This window comes from Notolepis coatsorum, assembly GCF_963971535.1.
Source record: "Notolepis coatsorum genome assembly, chromosome: 1".
Lineage (NCBI taxonomy): Eukaryota > Metazoa > Chordata > Actinopteri > Aulopiformes > Paralepididae > Notolepis > Notolepis coatsorum.
Window position 1 is genome coordinate 188749300 of NC_140165.1, and position 24229 is coordinate 188773528.

The window sequence follows — 24229 nt, forward strand, 5'->3', positions numbered from 1 at the left end:
AATTTAACAAACATCAACTAAACTATTCCACTATTGAAAAGGAGACTTTGGCTATGTTGTATGTGTTGCAACATTTTGAGGTGTATGTCGGTTCGAGCGTATTACCAGTGGTAGTATACACCGACCACAACCCATTGGTTTTTCTGTCGCGGATGTACAACCACAATCAGCGCCTCATGCGTTGGGCGCTCATAGTGCAAAATTATAACCTCAGCATAAAGCATAAGAAGGGGTCTGAGAATGTGTTGGCGGATGCTCTATCTCGGAGTTAAATCTCTGTTGCTGTCGACTCGTTGTCTGTTGCTGTCGACTCGTTCTACTGTATATTGCTGTCGACTTGTTCTATTTTGCTGTCGACTCAGTCTCTCTTGCCGTTAACTCGTTCTGTCATTGTTGACCCGTGTGGTTGTACCAACTGCTAGTTTTTTCATAGCTCTTTGTTTTGGAGTACATGTTATCTCGTTGTTAAAAAAAAAAAAAAAACATGTTTAGTTGGTGTTAGGTGTCAAACATGTTTTTGTCTTATGTATGGGGGTGTTACATCCCAATGTATATTCCCCAGTGTGTGTCTCCATGTGTGTGTGTTCTCCATTTTGTTTCCTCCCTCCAGCCATTGTTCCCTTCACCATTGGTCCCTGCCAGGCCTGCCCTTCCATTATAGCAACACAGCACCGATTGGTGGATGGCTTCCCAGACTCCAACACTCAATCCACACCACCCAATCATGGATCACCCCACACCTGTTAAAACATGGCTTCTCACTTCAGTCTTTCTCTCTCTCTGGCATGAGGCTAGGCCTGTTGTGATTTTGTAAACCTGTAACTTTGACAATATTGCATTTCGTTTATTGGCCTTTGGTGCTTAGTAGAAATTTCCTTGTGTGTGTATGGCCACAGAGAGAGCATTGTTAGTTATAGTTTGTTTTTGTATATATTCTGCCTTTGTTTCTGTATAATTAATGTGTTTTTCTCTCTTTCTCAGGAAGCACAGATGGGGTGAGCTGCCATTTCCTTTGGATATTGTTTTCTCCTGTTTTGGTTAGGTAAGAGTAGTTTAGGTAATGTAATCTCTTTTACCATAGATTAGATTTGGGTTTATTTGGAGTATAGTGGTGTTTGTTTGTTGTTTTGGCCTGGGCTCACCCCTGAGCTACATGTGCTTCCTTTGCATCTATTCAATAAATATCATTGTTGTTTACAAACGTGGTCCATCTTTTCTGTCAACCAACTGTTATGTTACAGCCCTTTACCCTTAGACTCACAGGGGTCGTAACACGTGGCCTCTGATTGGTCGGACCATCTCTTTACCTCATGTGACACGACTGTCCCTCTGTCTGTAAGCAGGATAGAGGAAGATGGAGTCATGATCCGACGTGCTTGTAGCCCCCGCTAATGGCGGAGCCGGTATTGCCTTGTAGCCGGCTCTGAACGGGGTGTAACAATGATCCAGCGTGTTTCCTCCTCTGGTGGAGCAGGCGATGTGCTTGTGTCACTTTCTTCAGATTCGCCTGGTTGAAATCGCCGGCTATGATCATTGCTGCGTCCGGATGTTTAATCTGATGGATGTTGAGATGTCCCTGTAGCTCCGCCAGGGCCCTGACGGTGTTCGCTTGGGGAGGGATGTACACAGCAGTCATGATAATCGCGGTAAACTCTCGGGGGAGATGAAACGGTCGACATTGAATGGCCAGATGTTCCAGGTCCAGCGAGCATGAACTGGAGAGTATCTTGATCTCCTTTGGGCTAACCCAGCCGTTGTTGGTTTAGGAGACAGCCACCCCCGCCGATGCTCTTACCGGAGGCTTCTGTACGGTCCGCTCGGAAGACGGTGAAGGAGTCCGAGGGAGAGACGCTGTGATCCGGAGTCGCTGGTTTCAACCATGTCTCTGTGAAGCACATGATGTTACAGTCCCTCACCTCTCGCTGGAATCGGACCCTCGCCCGTAAATCGTCCATCTTACCCTCTAGCGAACGTGCATTTGCCAGAAAGATGGATGGGATCGCCGGACGGTAAGCAGATCTTTTTAGCCTTAATCTGATTCCGCTTCTCCAACAATCCACAGATTCAGATTCCTCGTAATTCATATCCACAGTCCACACATGAAGACGCTTCAATTTATGCTTGAATGAAACACAATCCGGCGCTCCATTAACACATTAACTGCCACGCTTATATCCATCAATGTTTGATCACTGCCACCAGTCTAAGTCTATGGAGATGTTTACCTTCTTTGCAGGGCTATAACTTTTTAAATTGTATTGCTAAATTGACATTACTATGGCCCATTCAACATCGATTATCTATCGTTCAGGATGTAGGAACGTTTTACTTTTTCATTCACACATTCATACGAAAATACCATCTAGAGTATAAATATGTTTTTATCGTTTTCTGCAGTAATTCCTAGAACGTGAGATATAGGCATAAATGATCCACGCTATATTAAAAATGTCAACTGTACATGGTCCTAAACGTTATGACTGATCATGCGCGGGTGAACGGGGGGGGGGGGTCGTTTATAATTCCGTGATCGTCGTTAAATGATTTATGTAGTATGGGTGATATATAGATCAGAGCAGTTTGCATCGATAATAATAAACAAAAACGATGAAAGTCACGGCAGCCTCCTCTTACCGTTGGGCGATGATACTGGAGCAAACAGATCCCAGTTATTTGATGGGGATCGAGGCGATCCATTTCCGGTTTGTATAATACTAATACACGCCCAAATCATGTCGATTATTGAGTCCTGGGATGATATGCGAGTGGCCGGACGTAATTAGGAGACACACCGAGATCCAACCGGCATATCCGGTTTGACAACTCGCCGATCATCCACCAGGTGGCAGTATTGAAGCGTTGCAGAGTTGTGCTGACTCCAACAGCATCAGACAAGGCTCCGTGAGTGAAATATGAATACCATGGCGAAAATATGAAATATGATCAAAATAACGTCGTACGCCGTGATCTGGCAGAATTTGCATGAACTTGAAACCCGTTGTACGATGTTTTTGGCGCAGAAAGTGTTAAGAAAATACATCAACAGCGGAGAATATGAAACTAATCAGAGCCAAACGCCCGATAGGTTTCATTCATTAAAAATATCCCAGCGGGATTCACATTTGCAATGCGCCGTTATTAAAATAACCACAGTGTGTATCGCGACTCCGAGCGCTGTATCCGTATAAATATGACGTGCATTATTTAGGACAAAGTAATCTATAGGCTGAATATGATTTATCAGCATTTTAGGTATATTATTTTACATTTCAAAAGCCCCCTCTAGAAGAACGAAGCACAAAAACATAATTCAGAATGGTATAATGGGATCTAGACTGAGAATTATTTCAGGAAGCAAGCTGGGATTTCTTTGCGAGGGTGTGGCCATGCAGGTTATCGAGCTAACTGAACTAAACCCTGCTCTGGAGCAGGTTCAAACTTTTTGATATGTTGCCATAGTGATTTAGACAATCGCACGTCGGGGAACGGAAAGGTCTGGCTTAAGTCAAGCTATGCTGAAAATTATCCGGCTAACTCAGTTAGCCAGGTACGAGGAACAGGGCCCTGGTAACCTATTTCTAGGTTTTTGTGAGTTTTTCCTTACCTTCGCGTGGGGTATGTCTGGGAGTGTTGCATTAATTTTGCATTTATTTAAAAAAATTTAGACTTCATGGTGTTCTTGTCTTATTGTGATGTTTCTTCTTGACTTGTTTAAAGAAGACGTGTCCGGCCCATGAGCGTGTGTTGTCGGGCCTAACAAATAAATTTGATTTGATTTGAGTTATCGACAGCTCAGTCAATCATATAGAGAATAAAAACATGTCTCCATTCTTATTTCTTATTTTTGGGGGTGGGGCTACCTACTTGTTTACATTTTAATCACTTATTGGGCCTTTAATAATAATCACGTGTTTGATCAGAATCAGAAAGGTTTTTATTGCCAAGTAGTTTTCACATACAAGGAATTTGATTTGGTTGTTTTTGGTGCGACATTGACGGACAGACAATTATGGTAGAATAAAAAATTAAAAGGTGGAATAAAATCAAATGGATATAATGAAATTAACATAGAAGCACAATAGAATAGAATAGAAGTATAAAATAAAAATAGGAATAGGCCAGGGCTGTACAACTGTGCATGATGTGGTCAGGTATACACTAATTAGAATAACAATAGTGTTGAATATTTTGTCACCTGTTGTTTTCCAACCAAGATGAATGAGAACAATACTGCTATTTGTAGTTTATTGTGTGTACCTGTGACATCCTGCAGTCTTGTTTTAAATGAGAGTTTAATTGACTTATTAAGACTCACAGGTTCCGATCCGCAGCGCATGGCTGGCTGATTTTACGGAGCTCGGCAACCCTGATTACGTTTTATTTTTTATACCATTTGATTTTCTTGAAGTTAGAATTATGTCTAAACAGACGCAGAACAAGATGGGAATCCTGAACGACGTGGATAAGGAACTCATCAGGTCGATATTCCGTGAGGAAACAGACGCTATCATGGCTAAGCTAGCCGGCAGGGTAGATGCACTACAGGAGACGGTGACCGCCATAGACGCACGTTTAGCCATGGCGGAGGGAGGTATGTCCGCGGTCGTGGAGGTAGCTGAGACCAACGTCGCGGGAATATTATACTTGGAGGACAAACTACGTGATTGTGAGATGAAGTCGGCGGACCTGGAGGACCGTGGTAGAAGATGTAATGTTAGAATATACGGGTTGCCTGATGAAACAGAGGAGGACGAACCGATAAAATACCTCGAGGAGATGATACCAAAATGGTTTCCGAAACTGGCTCGCCCCGAGATCGAGAGAGCGCATAGGATCTTCAGACCCGCTACCCAGTTGAAGGGCGAGCGTGCAAACCCTCGCACATTCATATTCTGCTGCCTGAGATTCCAGACGAGACAGCATATATTGAGAGAGGCCAGACTGAAACCTCCGGTGGTGAACGGCCGTACCTTGAGATTCGCTGCTGACTTTAGCGATTACACAGCTAAACGTCGCAGAGCATTCGCCGGCGCCATGGATCTAGCACGAGAGAGGGCGGTGGAGGTATATCTACTATTCCCAGCAAGGCGAAAGGTGAAGACGGGACGGGGAGAGGTATCGTGCAACCATCTATTCAAATCACCATCCGAGGCGGAGGACTTCATTCGAAAAAAAGCAACACAGTCATTCCGACTGAGAGGAACAGACCGGCCACGGTGGAGCATACGCCGAGCGACTGGCAATGAGGGGCCGGAGCGGGTACCCGAGGCTGGCTTCACGCGTGGCCTGCTAACATGCTAGCTATCCAGCTATCGGCCCTGTAGGAGTGGAGCTGGTTCCACACGTGCGATGCTAGCATACGAGCTAACCAAGCTAACGACTCCACTGCACGTGAGCTGTTAGCACACCGGCTAGCTATCCAGGCCAGCACTATGGTAAACACATTCGACCGTGGCTTTCTCAATCCTCAGGACGGTAATACTTGACTTTTCTATACGGTACTGTCTCAATCACGAACATGATTACTGACTATTTGAATGTAATTCAGACGCCCTGTACTCTTATCAGTTTTTTCTTTATTCTTTATCTCTTGCCTTTTTTATCATCTAACACTCGAACTATCCATTGAACGGCGCGAGGTTTGTTACGTATGTTTGTTGTCTTTATTCGGCTCTAACCGAGCGGGATGAAGATCACAATTTTCACTCAAACAGACTGAATGTGCTATGATCCGTCCAACCGAGTGGGTTGATCCCCTTTGCAACGAACTGTATGCAGGTGGCAGGTCGAGGCTATCCCACCGCTGCGGACAATGCGTGCATTTAACTCTCTTTCTTATCACAGCAGAACACAAGACCGTCACCGACGCTGCACTACCTCAACGATGGCAGCACGATAATGATCGGGGTTTATTTCCACAGTGGTATTATTTTGACATGTGTTAAGACTGAGTACCTCACTTTAATCAAGTTCAGTTCGGACGAACTATGTTTCATGTGCCTTTATCGTCTGCATAATGTTCTATGCACTGAGCTCTATATAGATATAGATTGATTCTCTCTGTTGAGAGATGGGGGGTTCCCCTATTCCTAATTCGTTACAATATACAATTCTGGTTAGAATGGTTAAGTTACGTAATGTGGTTTTGGTTGCTGTGACCCGGTCACAGTGCCAAATGATGTTTTGATCGACATCGGACAAGATATTTGATGGGGGGGTGGGGGGAGGGGAGGGGGGGATACAGGGATTTTTGTTTTTCATTTCTTTTGGCTCGCTCTACTGTATGTCTGCTCTCACCCAACAGGACCTTAGCGTGGGGATGTGTATATGTTGTGGAGCTCTACTTCGGGGGAATCACGTTCAGTCATACTGCAACCTGGTTGGACTATGGCTAATTTAAACATCTTGATCTGGAATTCAGGGGGACTTAATATTCAACATAAACGCACAAGTGTACTAACATGGTTGAAAAGACAAGAGGTTGATATGGCTTTGCTGAGTGAAACGCATCTTTTGAAGGTTGACCGTGCTAAACTTGCAAAAAAAAATTATCATAATATAAGCTCCTCCTCTTTTAGCACTCAATCCCGGGGAGTAGCCATAGTGGCTAAGCGGAAGTTGAATATTAAACTATTAGACGTGTGGTCTGATGCGGAAGGACGAATCACTATAGCGAAGATGGAATACACTAACAGGAAAATTGCTCTTATAGCTAATATGCCCCTAATGTGTATGACGCGCAATTTTATACTGCACTCACTACAGAGATGCTGAAACTACCTGAGTACTCATTCATAGTGGGTGCTGATTTCAATGCCATGTGGGATCCATTGATTGATAAATCCGGAGATGCTGTAACCCACGATCAAAAGCAAGCTGCCGCGGCCCTACATGGCTGGTCTAAAGACACGGGGGTTATTGATATGTGGCGGTTACTAAACCCAACCTCGCGAGACTACTCTTTTTTCTCCGCGAGACATAAAACTTTCTCCAGGATTGATTATGTTTTTTCCTCCCCTAGGCTATTCGATAGCTTTGACGTTGACTTGAAGCCCATTGCACTGTCAGACCACAAATACATCCTCCTTAACACTTTCTCTGCCACGCTTATATCCATCAATGTTTGATCACTGCCACCAGTCTAAGCCTATGGAGATGTTTACCTTCTTTGCAGGGCTATAACTTTTTAAATTGTATTGCTAAATTGACATTACTATGGCCCATTCAACATCGATTATCTATCGTTCAGGATGTAGGAACATTTTACTTTTTCATTCACACATTCATACAAAAATACCGTCTAGAATATAAATATGTTTTTATCGTTTTCTGCATTAAATCCTAGAACGTGAGATATAGGCATAAATGCATATATACATTATCAAATGCCATTTGTTGCCGATACACGCTATATTAAAAATGTCAACTGTACATGGTCCTAAACGTTATGACTGATCATGCGCGGGTGAACGGAGGGGGGGGGGTCGTTTATAATTCCGTGATCGTCGTTAAATGATTTATGTAGTATGGGTGATATATAGATCAGAGCAGTTTGCATCGATAATAATAAACAAAAACGCTGAAACTCACGGCAGCCTACTCTTACCGTTGGGCGATGATACTGGAGCAAACAGATCCCAGTTATGTGATGGGGATCGAGGCGATCCATTTCCGGTTTGTATAATACTAATACACGTCCAAATCATGTGGATTATTGAGTTATGGCAACGATCCATATCCACGGTGTGTGTCTTGAGTCCCGCGACGATATACGAGTGGCCGGACGGATTTGGGAGACGCACCGAGCTCCAACGGGCATATCCGGTTTGGAAACTCGCCGATCATCCACCAGGTGGCAGTATTGAAGCGTTGCAGAGTTGTGCTGAGTTCCACAGCATCAGCTAAGGCTCCGTGAGTGAAATATGAATACCATGGCGAAAATATGAAATATGATCAGAATAACGTCGTACGCCGTGATCTGGCAGAATTTGCATGAACTTGAAACCCGTTGTATGACGTTATTGGCGGAGAAAGTGTTAAGGGTTCGCTCAGCAAAATGACGTCTCGTGCCCCTAGATGGCGCTTTAACTCAACGCTGCTGAAGAACGAGGAATTTAACCTACAATTTAAGGAGAAGCTCATTGAATTCTTGCAGTTTAATGCTGGATCGGTACAGGACCCTAGAACTTTGTGGAATGCGGTTAAAGGGTTTATTAGGAGTAATACCACTCTATTCGCTTCCAATCTCCGCAAGGGGCGTCTCTCCAAGTTAGTAGAATTGGAAGAGCTGCATAAAACAATGATGTCTTCTATGCAGCAAAGATACTCTAGCCGACTGGAACTCCAAATTAAAGTGGTGAAAAAGGAGATTAACTCCATTTTAAGACAACAATCTGAATTTAAAATGCACAGAACAAGACAACACTACTACTTTTTTTTTTTTTTTTACTTTGACCAGTCACCTGGTTCTTTTAGCGTTTATCGCTTTTTCTTCGCATTCATACTTGGTCAAGTTCGACCGACAGAAGCAGGGTGAAAGGGTTCAGATGGGGGGGAAAGACACTCTGGGAAAGGCACGGCTGCCGTCCGGGATTCGAACGCGCTCAGCCCCAGATCCGCGCGAGCGCGGTTGTCCACGGCGCTGAAATAGCACTTGCGGTACGTGGTGAGCTACTGGAGCTCCCCAACACTACTACTTTCATGGCTCTAGACCCAGTCACCTACTGGCTATGAAGATACGGGCCAGCGATCAATTTGCAGATATCCCTGCCATTAAGAACCAACAGGGTGAGATAACCACCAACCCCAACAAAATCAACGATACATTTCGCTCGTTTTATTCCAACCTGTACGAGTCGGAAGTGGTCTTTGATCACGCCAAGCTGGAGGACTATCTTAGTCAAATTAACCTACCACAAATCTCAGAGGAGGACGCTAAACGGTTAGCTGAACCTATCACACTAGATGAGCTCAGGGAAGCAATTGCTGATATGCAGCGGGGCAAGGCTCCTGGTTGGGACGGCATTCCACCGGAACTCTATACTGCGTTTTGGGATATACTTGGTCCCTTATTACTTTCAATGATTTTACACTCAGTCGAGGGGGGCAATTTTTCCAGGGATGTCAATATGGCACTTATATCTGTTCTACTCAAGAAAGATGAGGACCCCACCAAATGTGGCAGCTATAGACCCTTAAGTCTCCTCGGAGCCAATCTCAAGCTATATGCTAAGGTGCTAGCCATCCGACTTCAAAAAGCATATGACATTTCTGGTTAACCCCGATCAGACCGGCTTTATAAGAGGCCGACTGGTCACGGATAATATCAGACGGTTACTGCACGTGATTGATGCCAGTAAGGATGTTGCAACCCCTACGGCTGTCATGTCCTTAGACGCGATGAAGGCCTTTGACAGATTGGAGTGGTCGTATTTATGGAAAGTACTAGGAAGGATGGGATTGGGCGAGGGTTTCATTCACATGATCAAAGTCCTCTACACAGATCCCTCTGCCATGATCTTGACAGGGAAGCTTTGCTCACCACTATTCGCTGTTTCGCGCTCTTCTAGACAGGGTTGTCCTCTTAGCCCAGGACTCTTTGCTCTTTCACTCGAACCTCTAGCTCAGTACATAAGACAATCCCGGGTTATATCCCCTGTGTCAATTAAGGGCACACATCACCATATCAGCTTATACGCGGATGATGTACTCCTATTTATGCAGAACCCAGCCATCTCTCTGCCCTGTCTTCTCCAAGTAATATATGACTTTGGCAGTCTATCTGGATTTAAGATCAATTGGCCAAAATCAGCTTTCCTTCCACTCAACAAGACTGCGAAGGCAACCATCCTTCCAGCAAACATACTCATGGTAGAGCACTTTAAATGCCTTGGGATTGAAATATTCCCAACTGTTAACCAGACAGTAAAGTATAACTACGGGCGCCCTCGTGGCGCATACCATAGTACCTCGCGCACCTACGCGGCCGACCCGGGTTCGATCCCAGCACCCGACATTATTTGTCGCATGTCCTCCCCACCTCTCCTCCCGTTCGCCCTCTCCTCTGTCGGTCCTGCGTGACCAAGAAAAGCTGTAAAAATGCTAAAAAAAAATAAAAAAAAAAAAAAGTAAAGTATAACTACTCCAGCTTGGGTGACAGGATTACGAAGGATTTTGACAGATGGTCAAAATTAAAGAACTCACTACAGGCCCGCGCCTCAATAATTAAGATGAATGTTTTACCCAGAATTAATTTTATCAGCTCCATGCTACCGTTGTCTCCCCCTGTTGGTTACTATTAAACTCTAAACACTAAAAAGTGAGTTAATATGCATCTTTACCAAGATGGACAACAGGTGATTTTAAGCAAACAACAGGTGACTTAAACCAAACAGATGATTTTAATAAAACAGGTGATTTTAATCAAACAACAGGTGACTTTAACCAAACAACAGGTGATTGTAACCAAACAGGTGACTTTAACCAAACGACAGATGGTTTTAATCAGGTGATTGTCAATAAATGAGAACTGTGGCCAACGAGCTGTGGTAGCACAATATTGTTTGTCATGAGAATATTATGAACAGCTATTGTGTTAAAGGGGACATGCATTGCTATTCCTAGCACTATTTGGGCAACTTTACACAATTCCTGTGAGTCTATGGAACACCTCTGTAAGGTTTTATTAAAAAAAGAATCATTGTTTTATATTTCTAATCAAGTACTCAAAAGCATAATTTTTCTCACTTTGGATTTCAGGCTGTGTTGGCCTGGCTCCGCCCATAAGCACTTTGAGTGACAGACAGAGAGAGATAGAGAGAGATTGAGGGGGATACTAATTAATTTCGCCGCAGGGGGCATAATCCCACGGGACAATGCATTGGTAACTTGTTTCAAATGACAATTTGACAATTTGACAATCTGATTGTCAATCAGCAGTCAAGAAAGCTGACTTCATTACTGCCTACGCCCATAGTCTAAATCTGCAGCTCCTGGCTCTAACTGAGACCTGGATAACCCCCAATAACTCATCAACACCTGCATTATCTACAAACTATAACTTCACTCACACACCTCGACCTTCCAGACGGGGTGGAGGCACTGGCCTCATGACATCTCCTTCATGGGCTACAAATTTAACACCACTCCCAGAACTGTCACTCTCCTCTCTCGAATATCATGCAGTATCTGTCTCTAATCCTTTCAATCTCACCATTGTTACACTCTATCGCCCTCCAGGTCCACTCGATCACTTCACAGATGAGCTGGATATGCTTCTAAGCTCCTTACCGGAAGATGGCCAAGATGGCTAAGCTCCTTCTATTGGGCGACTTCAACCTGCCTGACTCATCTCAGTCAGTCATAGTTGTCTCCCTCCTACAATCGTTTGACCTGACTCCCACTGCCATGCCTCCCACCCACAAAGCAGGCAACTCCTTGGATCTCATATTTTCCCGTAACTCCAGCATCATTAACACCACGGTAACTCCCCTACATGTATCTGACCATTCCTTCATATACTTCTCACTAACTCAAACCGTCTCACTCAGACGCAACCTGCCCTCCCTATCCCCCTCCACCCTCTCCTCTGACATACTATCCGCTCTACCTTTGAGTGACACCTTCTCTGCTCTCTCCACAGAGATGGCAACCTCCACCCTCCTCTCAGCCCTTGCAACCTCCTTCGACAAGCTCTGTCCCCTCGTTGAGAAACCTGCCCGCCGTTCCCCACCCAGTCCATGGCTGACAGATCCAGTGAGAGAACAAAGACAGGTCCTGAGAGCGGCTGAGAGGAAGTATAGAAAGTCACGCCTCACTGCTGACATCGACACATATCACAACCTCTTGTTAACATTCTCCAAAACCATTACTAATGCCAAATACGGGCGTGCGCATGGGAGCGTGCACAAAGATATTACAGTGATATGCTGCTCCCGAGTCCGACTGCCTGCGAGAGAGAGAGAGAGAGAGAGAGAGAGAGAGAGAGAGAGAGAGAGAGAGAGAGAGAGAGAGACGGAGCACTGTGTAAACAAACGCTGCGCATGTGAGATAAGACAGGTCCCCTTCTCTTTCTCTCTCTCCCTCTCCCGTTTGAGGAAGTGTCTGGTTTCACTGTGCGCTACAGCCATAGACGGGGCGTTAGTTATGCTCCCGAGAGAGAGAGAGATAGAGAGGGGGAGAGAGAGAAACAGAGAGACGACAACTCGACGCGCGTGTGTATGTGTGCTCTGTCGCGACTCGCGAGTGTGTGTAAACTAAGCAGGGGCAGACAGCTGAGGAGAGATCGCTCAGAGAAACACAGCGTATGAGCCTCTCTCTCTCTATCTGTTTCTCCCTCTCTCTCTCTCTCGCTCGCTCTCTGTCAAACCCTGTTTGAGGAAGTGTCGGGTTACACTATGCGCTACAACCACAGAGCCAATCAGATCACAATCAGCTCCACCAGCGCCAAGTTACGTCACCTTGCGAGTCAAATCAGAATGACCTAATTAACTGGAGGAGGAAATTGTCTGAACTGAATGAGAGAAATCCGCCAATATGGTATTTAGAGACACAGACCCATTGATACTAACCCCTATTACTATAATACAATGCTAAACACTGAAAAAAGCCATTTATAATGCATGTCCCCTTTAAGTGTTTGAGATTATCTGGTGCTCAGATACACCTCCACCGGAGAGAGACTTCAGGGCCACCATAGATTCTAAGAGCCCCGGGCAAAACTTCACATTATAGACCCAACATATGATTTCTGAAAACACTGTCCCATAATTGAACATTTTGTATGAACCCATTCTGGGCCTCTGGGCTCCGGAACAGCTGTCTTGGCATTTCCCTCCACCGACAACTGATTATGGCACTGACGATTATTTCACCCAAACAAATGATAATTTCCCCTTAACTTAAACCCCCCAGGGGATCAGAAAGACACCTTGTGGAAAATAACATAACATTTTAAAGTGGCTCAGTCAGTCAGGTAGTGGCATGTACAGTAATATATACTCTACAGCAGTGGTCACCAACCTTTTTAAGCCCAAGATTACTTTTTAAATTTTTTGGTGAAGGCAAGATCTACCTATTGAAGCGTTGAGAGAAAAAGACAGCCAAGATTGTACTTTAAACTAAATGACTTTTATTTGCCTGTATTCTAATTACATGCAATGCTTTGGTCCAACATTAAAACGTCAAAGTAGAACTGTAATATGTACTCTCAGTCAGTGCTAAGTGCAGTCAGTGCTAAGTGCAGCATCACTTTTCACATCAAAACAAAAGTAGAACTGTAATGTGGACTTTCTCAGTCAGTGCTAAGTACAGTCAGTGCTAAGTGCAGCATCACTTTTCACATCAAAACAAAAGTAGAACTGTAATGGGGACTTTCTCATATTATTAACATTGACAAATATATTTACAATTAGCATTTTATAAAGTAGAACTGTAATGTATACTTTCTCAGTCAGTGCTAAGTGCAGTCAGTGCTAAGTGCAGTATCACTTTTCACATCAAAACAAAAGTAGAACTGTAATGTGGACTTTCTCATTTTATTAACATTGACAAACATATTTACAATTAGCATTTTATAAAGTAGAACTGTAATGTGTACTTTCTCAGTCAGTGCTAAGTGCAGTCAGTGCTAAGCGCAGCATCACTTTTCACATCAAAACAAAAGTAGAACTGTAATGTGGACTCTCATTTTATTAACATTGACAAACATATTTACAATTAGCATTTTATAAAGTAGAACTGTAATGTGTACTTTCTCAGTCAGTGCTAAGTGCAGTCAGTGCTAAGTGCAGCATCACTTTTCACATCAAAACAAAAGTAGAACTGTAATGTGGACTCTCATTTTATTAACATTGACAAACATATTTACAATTAGCATTTTATAAAGTAGAACTGTAATGTGTACTTTCTCAGTCAGTGCTAAGTGCAGTCAGTGCTAAGTGCAGCATCACTTTTCACATCAAAACAAAAGTAGAACTGTAATGTGGACTCTCATTTTATTAACATTGACAAACATATTTACAATTAGCATTTTATAAAGTAGAACTGTAATGTGTACTTTCTCAGTCAGTGCTAAGTGCAGTCAGTGCTAAGTGCAGCATCACTTTTCACATCAAAACAAAAGTAGAACTGTAATGTGGACTCTCAGGGAAAGATCTAAAAAGAAATATATATATATATATTTTTTTTCAGGGACATATCTACAGGGAAAGTCTCAAGGATCGACCAGTCGATCGCGATCGACGGGTTGGTGACCACTGCTCTACAGAGATGTATAGTAGAACAGACCAACATGTACAGTAATATATATTCTACAGAGATGTACAGTAGAACAAAACTTTATTTACAGTAATATACTCTGAGAGATGTACAGTAGAATAACAGACAACCATGATAGGAATGGAATGAAGGATGAACTCACTGGGAGGGAGGAAAGGTGGCAGGGGAGAGATGAGGGACTTAATGACTGTATTCCTGTATTTTATATCCTTTGTACTTTTACCATATGAGAGATAGCACTCTAGGTTCGATGCAATTGAACAGGTGGATATAATAACATTCACGTTGCAATAGTAACTTGTGTCTGTCTCCCCCTCTCTGGGGCCTGTGGACTAACTCTAGTCCCATGTATTTGAGATCGTTAGCGGCATGTTGGCATTTGGAAAAATGTCTAGCTACCGAAGACTTGACATCTGAATTTCTCACTGAACATTTGTGTTCACCGATTCTCGATTTAAAGGCTCTAGTTGTTTGCAACGTGAATGTTATTATATCCACCTGTTCAATTGCATCAAACCTAGAGGAATGAATGAAGAGAACGTTTGAACCTGTTTCCTTTAAGCACCTTATACCATTATTATTATTATTATTTCTGGTCTAATTATGTTGTTGTTGTTTTTAAGCAAGAGGTATGGTTTTCCAAGGTTGCTCATATGAAGATTTGGAATTATTTAGGTAAATATGGAAAGGGGCTTAATTTGCCCTAGACACTATGGGCATATATCTTGTTTCTGGTCATTTTGTTTTTGGTATATACGTATAATTTGTGTATTTATGATTAGACTCTATTTTGATAGGTCATTCCTATGGTCATTGTAGACCAACAAGCTCAGGCACACCTGCGTCGTGATGTCATTTCCTGTCATGTCATTACCCGGTGTATATAACCACCATTTTGACTGAAGTATCATTGCTAGCCACAACACTGATGAAGGAACCATAGTTCCGAAACATGTATGTTTCTATTTCAGGCTGCCATTAAAAATTAATGAACCTGAGAGTGCTGGTCCGGCTTTCCTGCTTTCTTCAATGTAAAAGAAGAAGAAAATACCTTTTTTTTTAATTATCACAAAAAAAGAAAAATTATAAACAACACACATGCACATTTTTATGATTACAAAAAAGTATATCTTGATTGCCAACTGGAGATTATAGTTTTCCCAGCTGTTTAATCTGTGTGTCTCTGGTATGACAGTAGTCCCGACAGGTTACTGGGGGGAGAGTGGGTTCCGGACCACCCATGTCAGACAGAATGGCACCCCAGGGAGACGGAACTGGAAGCTCATTCAGCGTATCATTTATTGTAGTACTGCTGCCATTTGGTCTACGCTCAACGCAAGAGGAGCAACAGGTTTAACGCCTGTGTTGAAGGACAGACATGGCCTAAATGTTACAGGTGGCCATCAGTTATCCCTAAGATACCATTCAATATGATATTTACATAGTATTACCACATCCACGAAGGTGTACCATGCTCATAATGAAGTTAAGTGCAACACTTAAAGGGGAACTATGCCTAATTTAATAATTCATACATGTTGTAAGACAGTTCCAAAATATTAGTGAACATAAATAACTCTCTCCTAAATCCTAGAAACGTGTGATGCCATCAGGTATAGGCTAACGTTGCTCTAAAATGCTCCATAGATAATGAATTTGGAAAGATGTCATAGATGACATATATGACAGAGAACACCCAGTAAACCCAGGATCCCCACTGCTCTGGTTAGGATGCCCATTACTCTGATTAGGATGTTCCCCACTGCTCTGGTTAGGATACTCCCCACTGCTCAGGTTAGGATGCTGCCCACTGCTCTGGTTAGGATACTCCCCATTACTCTGATTAGGATGTTCCCCACTGCTCTGGTTAGGATACTCCCCATTGCTCTGATTAGGATGTTCCCCACTGCTCTGGTTAGGATACTCCCCATTACTCTGATTAGGATGTTCCCCACTGCTCTGGTTAGGATACTCCCCATTGCTCTGATTAGGATGTTCCCCACTGCTCTAGTTAGGATACTCCCCATTGCTCTGATTAGGATGTTCCCCACTGCTCTAGTTAGGATACTCCCCATTGCTCTGATTAGGATGTTCCCCACTGCTCTAGTTAGGATACTCCCCATTGCTCTGATTAGGATGTTCCCCACTGCTCTGGTTAGGATGCTGTTCACTGCTCTGGTTGGATGCTGTTCACTGCTCTGGTTAGGATGCTGCTCTGGTTAGGATGCTGTTCACTGCTCTGGTTAGGATGCTGCTCTGGTTAGGATGCTGTTCACTGCTCTGGTTAGGATGCTGTTCACTGCTCTGGTTAGGATGCTGTTCACTGCTCTGGTTAGGATGCTGCTCTGGTTAGGATGCTGTTCACTGCTCTGGTTAGGATGCTGCTCTGGTTAGGATGCTGTTCACTGCTCTGGTTAGGATGCTGCTCTGGTTAAGATGCTGCTCTGGTTAGGATGGGTCACTGCTCTGGTTAGGATGCTGCTCTGGTTAGGATGCTGCTCTGGTTAGGATGCTGCTCTGGTTAAGATGCTGCTCTGGTTAAGATGCTGCTCTGGTTAGGATGGGTCACTGCTCTGGTTAGGATGCTGCTCTGGTTAGGATGCTGCTCTGGTTAGGATGCTGCTCTGGTTAGGATGGGTCACTGCTCTGGTTAGGATGCTGCTCTGGTTAGGATGGGTCACTGCTCTGGTTAGGATGCTGCTCTGGTTAGGATGCTGCTCTGGTTAGGATGCTGCTCTGGTTAGGATGGGTCACTGCTCTGGTTAGGATGCTGCTCTGGTTAGGATGCTGCTCTGGTTAGGATGGGTCACTGCTCTGGTTAGGATGCTGCTCTGGTTAGGATGCTGCTCTGGTTAGGATGCTGCTCTGGTTAGGATGCTGCTCTGGTTAGGATGGGTCACTGCTCTGGTTAGGATGCTGCTCTGGTTAGGATGCTGCTCTGGTTAGGATGCTGCTCTGGTTAGGATGCTGCTCTGGTTAGGATGGGTCACTGCTCTGGTTAGGATGGGTCACTGCTCTGGTTAGGATGCTGCTCTGGTTAGGATGCTGCTCTGGTTAGGATGGGTCACTGCTCTGGTTAGGATGCTGCTCTGGTTAGGATGCTGCTCTGGTTAGGATGCAGATGCATCATTTCCCCCACATGAATTAATAAAGTATAACTAATCAGTGAAGCAGCTCCAGACTTGACATTCTCAAATTGAGTGGTGTGTATAATATATTTCTATTCCTGTTGGTTATTTACAAGTACATTTAATAATGTAGCCTTGTGATATTGAATGGCATTCCCCTTTAAATACACCAAATTCCTGTGGGTTATTTACAAGTACATTTAATAGGTAATGTGGCCTACACTGTGTGTGTGTGTGTGTGTGTGTGTGTGTGTGTGTGTGTGTGTGTGTGTGTGTGTGTGTGTGTGTGTGTGTGTGTGTGTGTTGTGTTGTTTCAGTCAGGTAGCAACAGGCTCGGGTTCAGAATGATTGCAGCTGTGTGGTAAGGCTGGGATGGAAATTAAATCTGAACAGATGACAGACAGCAGTGTTTCATCACAAGGAAATGTGAGAAGGTGAGATGTTCCTTTATCCCAAACAACAGACACCAGTGTTTTCCATATGGCTACCACAATAAAAGACATATCGCTGTAAACGACAGACAATAAGTCACAGAAATAGTCTAAAGAAGCATTCGTCTGGACTCTGGGGCGTCGAGTACTTTTCATGTGGCTGTAATTTCTAATGTTATGGAAACACATTTGGTTTCTTTTACATCTACAGAAACCAATTAAATAGAACCACTGTACACTGATGACAGCAAAGCAAGTTATAACTCCCAGAATGACTCGTCCTGAATTATAGACATTCCAGAAACTGGCAGATTATTAAAATATTTCACCTACTTAAAATAGGAGAAAGCTCTTGGTGTACTGTGTTGTGAGGATTATTTTAGGGTTCCTGCTTATATAAATAAAAAACAGCTCTAGTGCTGGATATTTTTTATAAATGTCCACACCTGCAAATTAATAATAAAAAACATATTTTCTCATAGCTGCATTAGGCTATACCGTCAACCGAGCAAATGTTAGGTGTCACTTGTAATTTTATTTGGCTGTTTGTTTGATTGTGTTTTAATAATTTTTTTATAATTTTTTTGGCCCATTTCCCCGTTACCCTTCGATAAGCCATTTTGACCATCCGCCAGGCTATCATTGTAAATAGAAATGTGTTCTTAATTAACCTGCCTGGTTAAATAAAATAAAACATTTTGGAAGAGGGGGGTATTTTCTATCACAAATACTCAGTTAATCGTAGGACGTATACTGCTGATCATCACAGCAGTTTATTCAATTCACATCTGAACACCGCAATATTAATAGGCCTAATTATCATCAATGGTTGTCAGTATTAACGGGAGCCATTTAATAAAACACCTAATATCATCAGGGAGGTGTTGTATTGATAGTTTACCCTCCATATAACAGGAAAACGTATGGTAGTAATATCATATGACGGTCATTTCAGTTTTACCAGCTATTTGTATACAAAGATTGCCATGGTAAGTAGTTATATTACCACAGTAGCACTTTTATACTTAAATCATACATGGTATATAATCACATTAAACCATGATATAATTACTTAATTAATTCAACCGGCTTTATTCAGAGGAACACTGTTTCCCTCGTTTAGTGACGTCGAGTACAACCAAAAATATAGAATAAAAGATAAAAACAAGTATGCCAATAAAATCAAGTTAAAATAAAGTCAAACCAAGAAACAGGTTAAGCAGGCTAAAAACAATTACAAAATTACATACAATGATTATTAATCAAAGCTATAAATTGTCCAAAGGTTCGAAGAGTATCCAACTGTAAAGCACATTGAAGGGCGTTCCAAGAATATGGAGCACTACAAGATAATTCTGTTTTTCCAAATTCCATGGTAATAAATCATGGCATTCCCATCCTATGTTGGTCACTACCGTAACCAAAATGTAGCAGGATACTTTTTAGTATAGTAACAGACCCTAGGGTAAACATCAAATAAATGATCAATATAAAATAAATATGTTCTAGTAACCGTTGTCTCTAGGCTGCTTGTTGTGTTCAAAGCACGGACAGGACCTACTCACCTCGGGTTCGGCGTCTCCACTCCGCTGCGGTGAACAAACGGCGGACTGAAGCCCGATCAGTAGCGTTATCGTGAAGACCCACACGGTACAGATGCCCGACTCCCCGCGGTGCTCCGGTGCTCGGCCGTTCATTCTGTCACACGGAAAAGTCATCCCAAACAAAGCCTGCACCCGAAGGCATTTCTGTTCAGATAACACACGTAATCTACTTCTCAACTGTAGTAAATACTACTTTGGCTACTCTTCTCATTTCTATCACCGCGAAAACGTTAATCTGGTCTAGCCCCTTTCGTGACTGTGATGCACGCCAACAAGGCTTGGCCGAGTGAATCCACAGTCCCTTGCTCCTCAATAGAAAACCACCATAGATTTACTCTGAAAAACTGGTCCGACGAGAAACGTTCGTTATAAAAGTATCACAGATACATTTCAAAGGTACCCACAGTTGCACGAGGGTCTTGGACAGAGAATCGTAATGGTTTGAAAGCTCGGCGTTGCTAATAAACATTTAAAATATGTTTTATAAACGTGTAAATATCACCCAGACGGCAGTGCGGCTCTGCAGATATACCCTACTCCTCATTGCAGCGTTCGGGGGAGAGCAGCCATACGTTATTCGCCGTTTACACATTTATAAAAAATATGTAAAATTGTTATTAGCAACACCGAGCTTTCAAACCATTGCGATTCTGTCCAAGACCCTCGTGCAACTGTGAGTACCTTTGAAATGTATCTGTGGATTCACTCGGCAAAACCTTGTTGACGTGCATCACAGTCACGAAAGGGGCTACTATGAATGAATGAATGAATTTCGTGAGTATTTTGACATGTACATGGGTACCTTAGTCGTATAGTGTATCTTGTAGTCGTAGACCAGGCCCATTGCAAGTTGCTGTACTCTGTCGTCTACTCTAAGCCATCCTAGGTTGTCAAAGTGGGCAGGGGTGAGGTGGGTTCTGGGGGTAAGGTCAAGTAGTAGTCTGACCAGTTTGTTTTGTGATGTTTGTAATTTTGTTTTAAGCGCCTTTGAGGTGCTTTGGTACCATGAGGTGCACGCATAGTCGTAGTACCCTTGAATGAGTGCTCCTGCCAGAGTCTTCAGGGTATTCTTGTTTACCAGAGAGGAGATCCGGTACAAGAATCTAGTTTGTTGGTTGACTTTTTTTTTTATTATATTGGATGCCATTTTGTCACAGGAAAGATTTGCCTCTAGGATGGAACCCAGGTAGGTAATTTCGTCTTTCCTTGTGACAATATTGTCACCCACTGCAACTGAGAAGCCGTTGGTCTTGCTGAGTTTGTTATTTGAACCGAAGAGAATGGACTCTGTTTTGCCCATGTGTAATGATAGTTTGTTATCAGCGAGCCATATGCAGATTTTGCCTAGTTCCGAGCTGAGGGTTTTTTCAACCTGCAACTACTAGTGGTCCATAGTACAAGTACTAGTGTTATTCTACTAAGTCATACATAGCACAAGTCCCCTCCGGTACTTGAGGTAACAGCAGTCGCATCTTTTCACCTGCGCAGCTCGATCTCTCAGTGGCGAGGAGTAACGCGTGGGAGGCTCACGCTGCCCACGACACTTCCTGATTCTACTGCGCAGGCGCACCAACCGACCTGTAGGAGTCGCTGTCCACAACGCCCGATCCCCACCCATCAGTTTCCCACCCCCTAATACGGCCAATGTGTATTAGTATGAACGACCAGCTAAACTGAAAGCAATGTGGAGCGCTGGGCTCGAACAGGCAAGCCCAGCGTCTCCATCATTCGTGGCGAGCGCCTTGCCCACTACGCCACGTAGCCGCTACCCGTCCTATTGTTATTCTAGGAGCTAGTGTAACGGAGGTGCCGCGTGTCTATCCACAGTCACGATGGACAGTGTTGTGTAGTGACTGTGGACGTTAATCGGCACTGCAAGTAAACTCACTCCCCAGAGCAATAGTATGCAGCTGCAGAGCCGCAGAGACGCCGCAGGCGTCTATTCGAAGCCCAAACAACTCGTATTTCCGCGTTCGAGTTTTGCGCTCTGATTGGCCACTGACATACACTATTACGCCCCTTATCTACGCCGCCAGTTCACCTCCTAGAAACTACGCTCTCGCCTGAGTCGCGAAGCGCTGTGAAGCACCTCTGTATTAAATGCCGGTTCATTCATGCTTTGAGGCACAATTCCTGACAGGATTTTATATTATTGTATTTTATAATATTGTAGCTTGACAATTTTAAGAAACTACGCTCTCAGCTGAGTCAAGAAACGACGCTCTCAGCTGCACCTCTGTGAGTCTCTAGACTCTGGACTATGGGCAGTACAATTACTTTCTCAGTCAGTGCTAAGTGCAGTCATTAGTGCAGTCATCTTATGCAGCATCACTTTTCACATCAAAACAAAAGTAGTACTGTAATGTGGACTTTCGCATATTATTAACATTGACAAACATATTTACAATCTATGGATGCCAATTTCATGGGCAGTACACTTACTTTCTCAGTCAGTGCTAAGTGCAGTCATCTTATGCAGCATCACTTTTCACATCAAAACAAAAGTAGAACTGTAATGTGGACGTTCGCATATTATTAACATTGACAAACATTTACAATCTATGAATGCCAATTTCATGGGCAGTACACTTACTTTATTTTTTATTTTTTTTAAACAAATGTTTTTTATTTGTCCCCTTTTTTTTACATAAAACCAAACACACAATACATAAACAATGGAAATCCACAATAAATCAAAGGACTATGATTGACACAATGACAGTCCAGTACTTAAATCAAAATAAATGTAGATTATGTAAAAGATTTACCCATAATGCAATACAATACCTATGCTCTTGCTCGCCCCCCCCCCTCAGGACCCCCTCTTGGACAATCCATCCATTATTCCGTTTAACACCAGGAATTACAAATTCATATGCTAACCTTTATCCTCTCCACCACCTCTAACCAGATTGCTATGCTGGCTTCACTAACACCTAAAATTCTTGCGGTAGATATCTCTAGATAAATCACATCGAGATAGGTAAGAACCCATACCTTCCGGCACATTTTATCCAGTTGAATCCAGCGTGATGCTATCAGCTTTTTAGCAGCCGTAAGACCAGACAAAATTAGTCTCTTTACCTGTATAGAGGCTGCTAACTGAGAAACATCATTCAACATCAATACAGAAGGCAGTACAGGTATGGTCAGATACAAATTCTGATAATTGCGGGGTTACTTCTTCCCAGAATGTCTTAACCGGAGGGCATTCCCAATACATATGCATAAATGTACCAATATCACAGTTTAAACATAAGGAGCATCGAGAGTCGAGGTACAAACGTCTAGGAGTTAAGTAAATCCTATGAATAAAATTAAGATTCATCTGTTGATGATCCGGGTTGCGTGTTGCCCAAACTTCATCCCAATCAAAATCTACTTCAAAGTTTGGTATATCCTTCTTCCAGACTAAGTCTAGAGGAAGGACCTCATATGAGGACGTAAGTAAGTGACGATAAAACTCAGATACAAAGCCTCTCGGTCTCCTTTTCATAAAAGAATTTGTGATATCTGTGGTGTTCTAGTGGCACCTATAATGGAACTCCATGAGCCTTAACTGCTCTTAATTGTAGATAGAAATAAAAAGTGGATTTGGTACACTTACTTTCTCAGTCAGTGCAGTCATCTTATGCAGCATCACTTTTCACATCAAAACAAAAGTAGAACTGTAATGTGGACGTGCGCATATTATTAACATTGACAAACATATTTACAATTAGCATTTTATAAAGTAGAACTGGAATGTGGACTCATATTATGTCAGTGTGCGTAAATGTGCCCTGTGGATTATACGTGCCCCATGTAAAATATTTAAACCATTAAGCAGTGTTGGCAAGTTACTCAGGAAGTATAGGAGTTTGCTGAAAGCAGGATGAGAGCGTAGATTTGAGTGTGTATCATTTAATTGTATGAGACAAACAACAAACCAAAACATTGACATCTAACTTATCTTTAGATATTTACTCAACCTCTAATGTCTAACTATGAATGAATACAACACTCTAACTTACCATCTTTAGATAATAAAGTACTCAACCTCAGTCTTTAACTATGAATGAACACAACACTGTAACTTACCATCTTTAGATGATAAAGTACTCAACCTCTACTGTCTTTAACTATGAATGAACACAACACTAACTTACAATCTTTAGATAATAAAGTACTCAACCTCTGTCTAAAAATTTAAAAGTCAATTAACGACTGATGGCTGTTTGTTGTAGAGGGCGGTGGCAGACTTTGTCTGATACAGACCGTTACACTATGAGCTTCATTGTTTTTTTGCCCCACTAGTGTTCAAAGCCACAGACGCGATCAGGTTGTGTTGCTTTGCAGGTCGCCCAAGTTGAACTCGCCGAACCGGCATTTACCGGCATAAACTTACGCAAACTTTAGCGCACATGGAGGCGAACTACTTTAGCGCACATGGAGGCAAACTAAAGTCACGGAAACGGCTGTTCTTGGAGGAAGATAACTGGCGTAATAGCGTAGGTCAGTGGCCAATCGGAGCGCAAAACTCGACACAGAAATACGAGTTGTTTGGGCTTCGAATAGACGCGAGCCGTGCTCTCAGGGGCGCGCTGTAAGGGCCGCTCAACAGCGCCACCCACCCAATGGCTGAATTGGAGTATTGCACTGTGCGGGCACAGCTGAGATCCGCGCGAGGCCAGAGGATGTTGTATGAGTAAATTAACTATACTCACACAATATCTTGAATGAATGAGTTTATTTATTTCAAACATAAATTGAAAATAAATAATAAAAAACAAGTAATAAACAGATTAAA

At 42.9% G+C, this 24229-nt stretch overlaps 1 protein-coding gene across 2 annotated transcripts in view; it reads right to left on the reverse strand.

The window, feature by feature from the left end:
• mmp28 (matrix metallopeptidase 28) overlaps positions 1–19671 on the reverse strand; it is a 125959-nt gene extending 106288 nt beyond the window's left edge. For both annotated transcript variants that reach the window (XM_084333279.1, XM_084333278.1), the window contains exon 1: positions 19402–19671. In XM_084333279.1, coding sequence (XP_084189405.1) covers positions 19402–19554 — 153 coding nt within the window. In that variant the 5' untranslated portion in view covers positions 19555–19671. The remainder of the gene's footprint in view (positions 1–19401) is intronic.
• Between the last annotated feature and the right edge of the window lie 4558 nt (positions 19672–24229).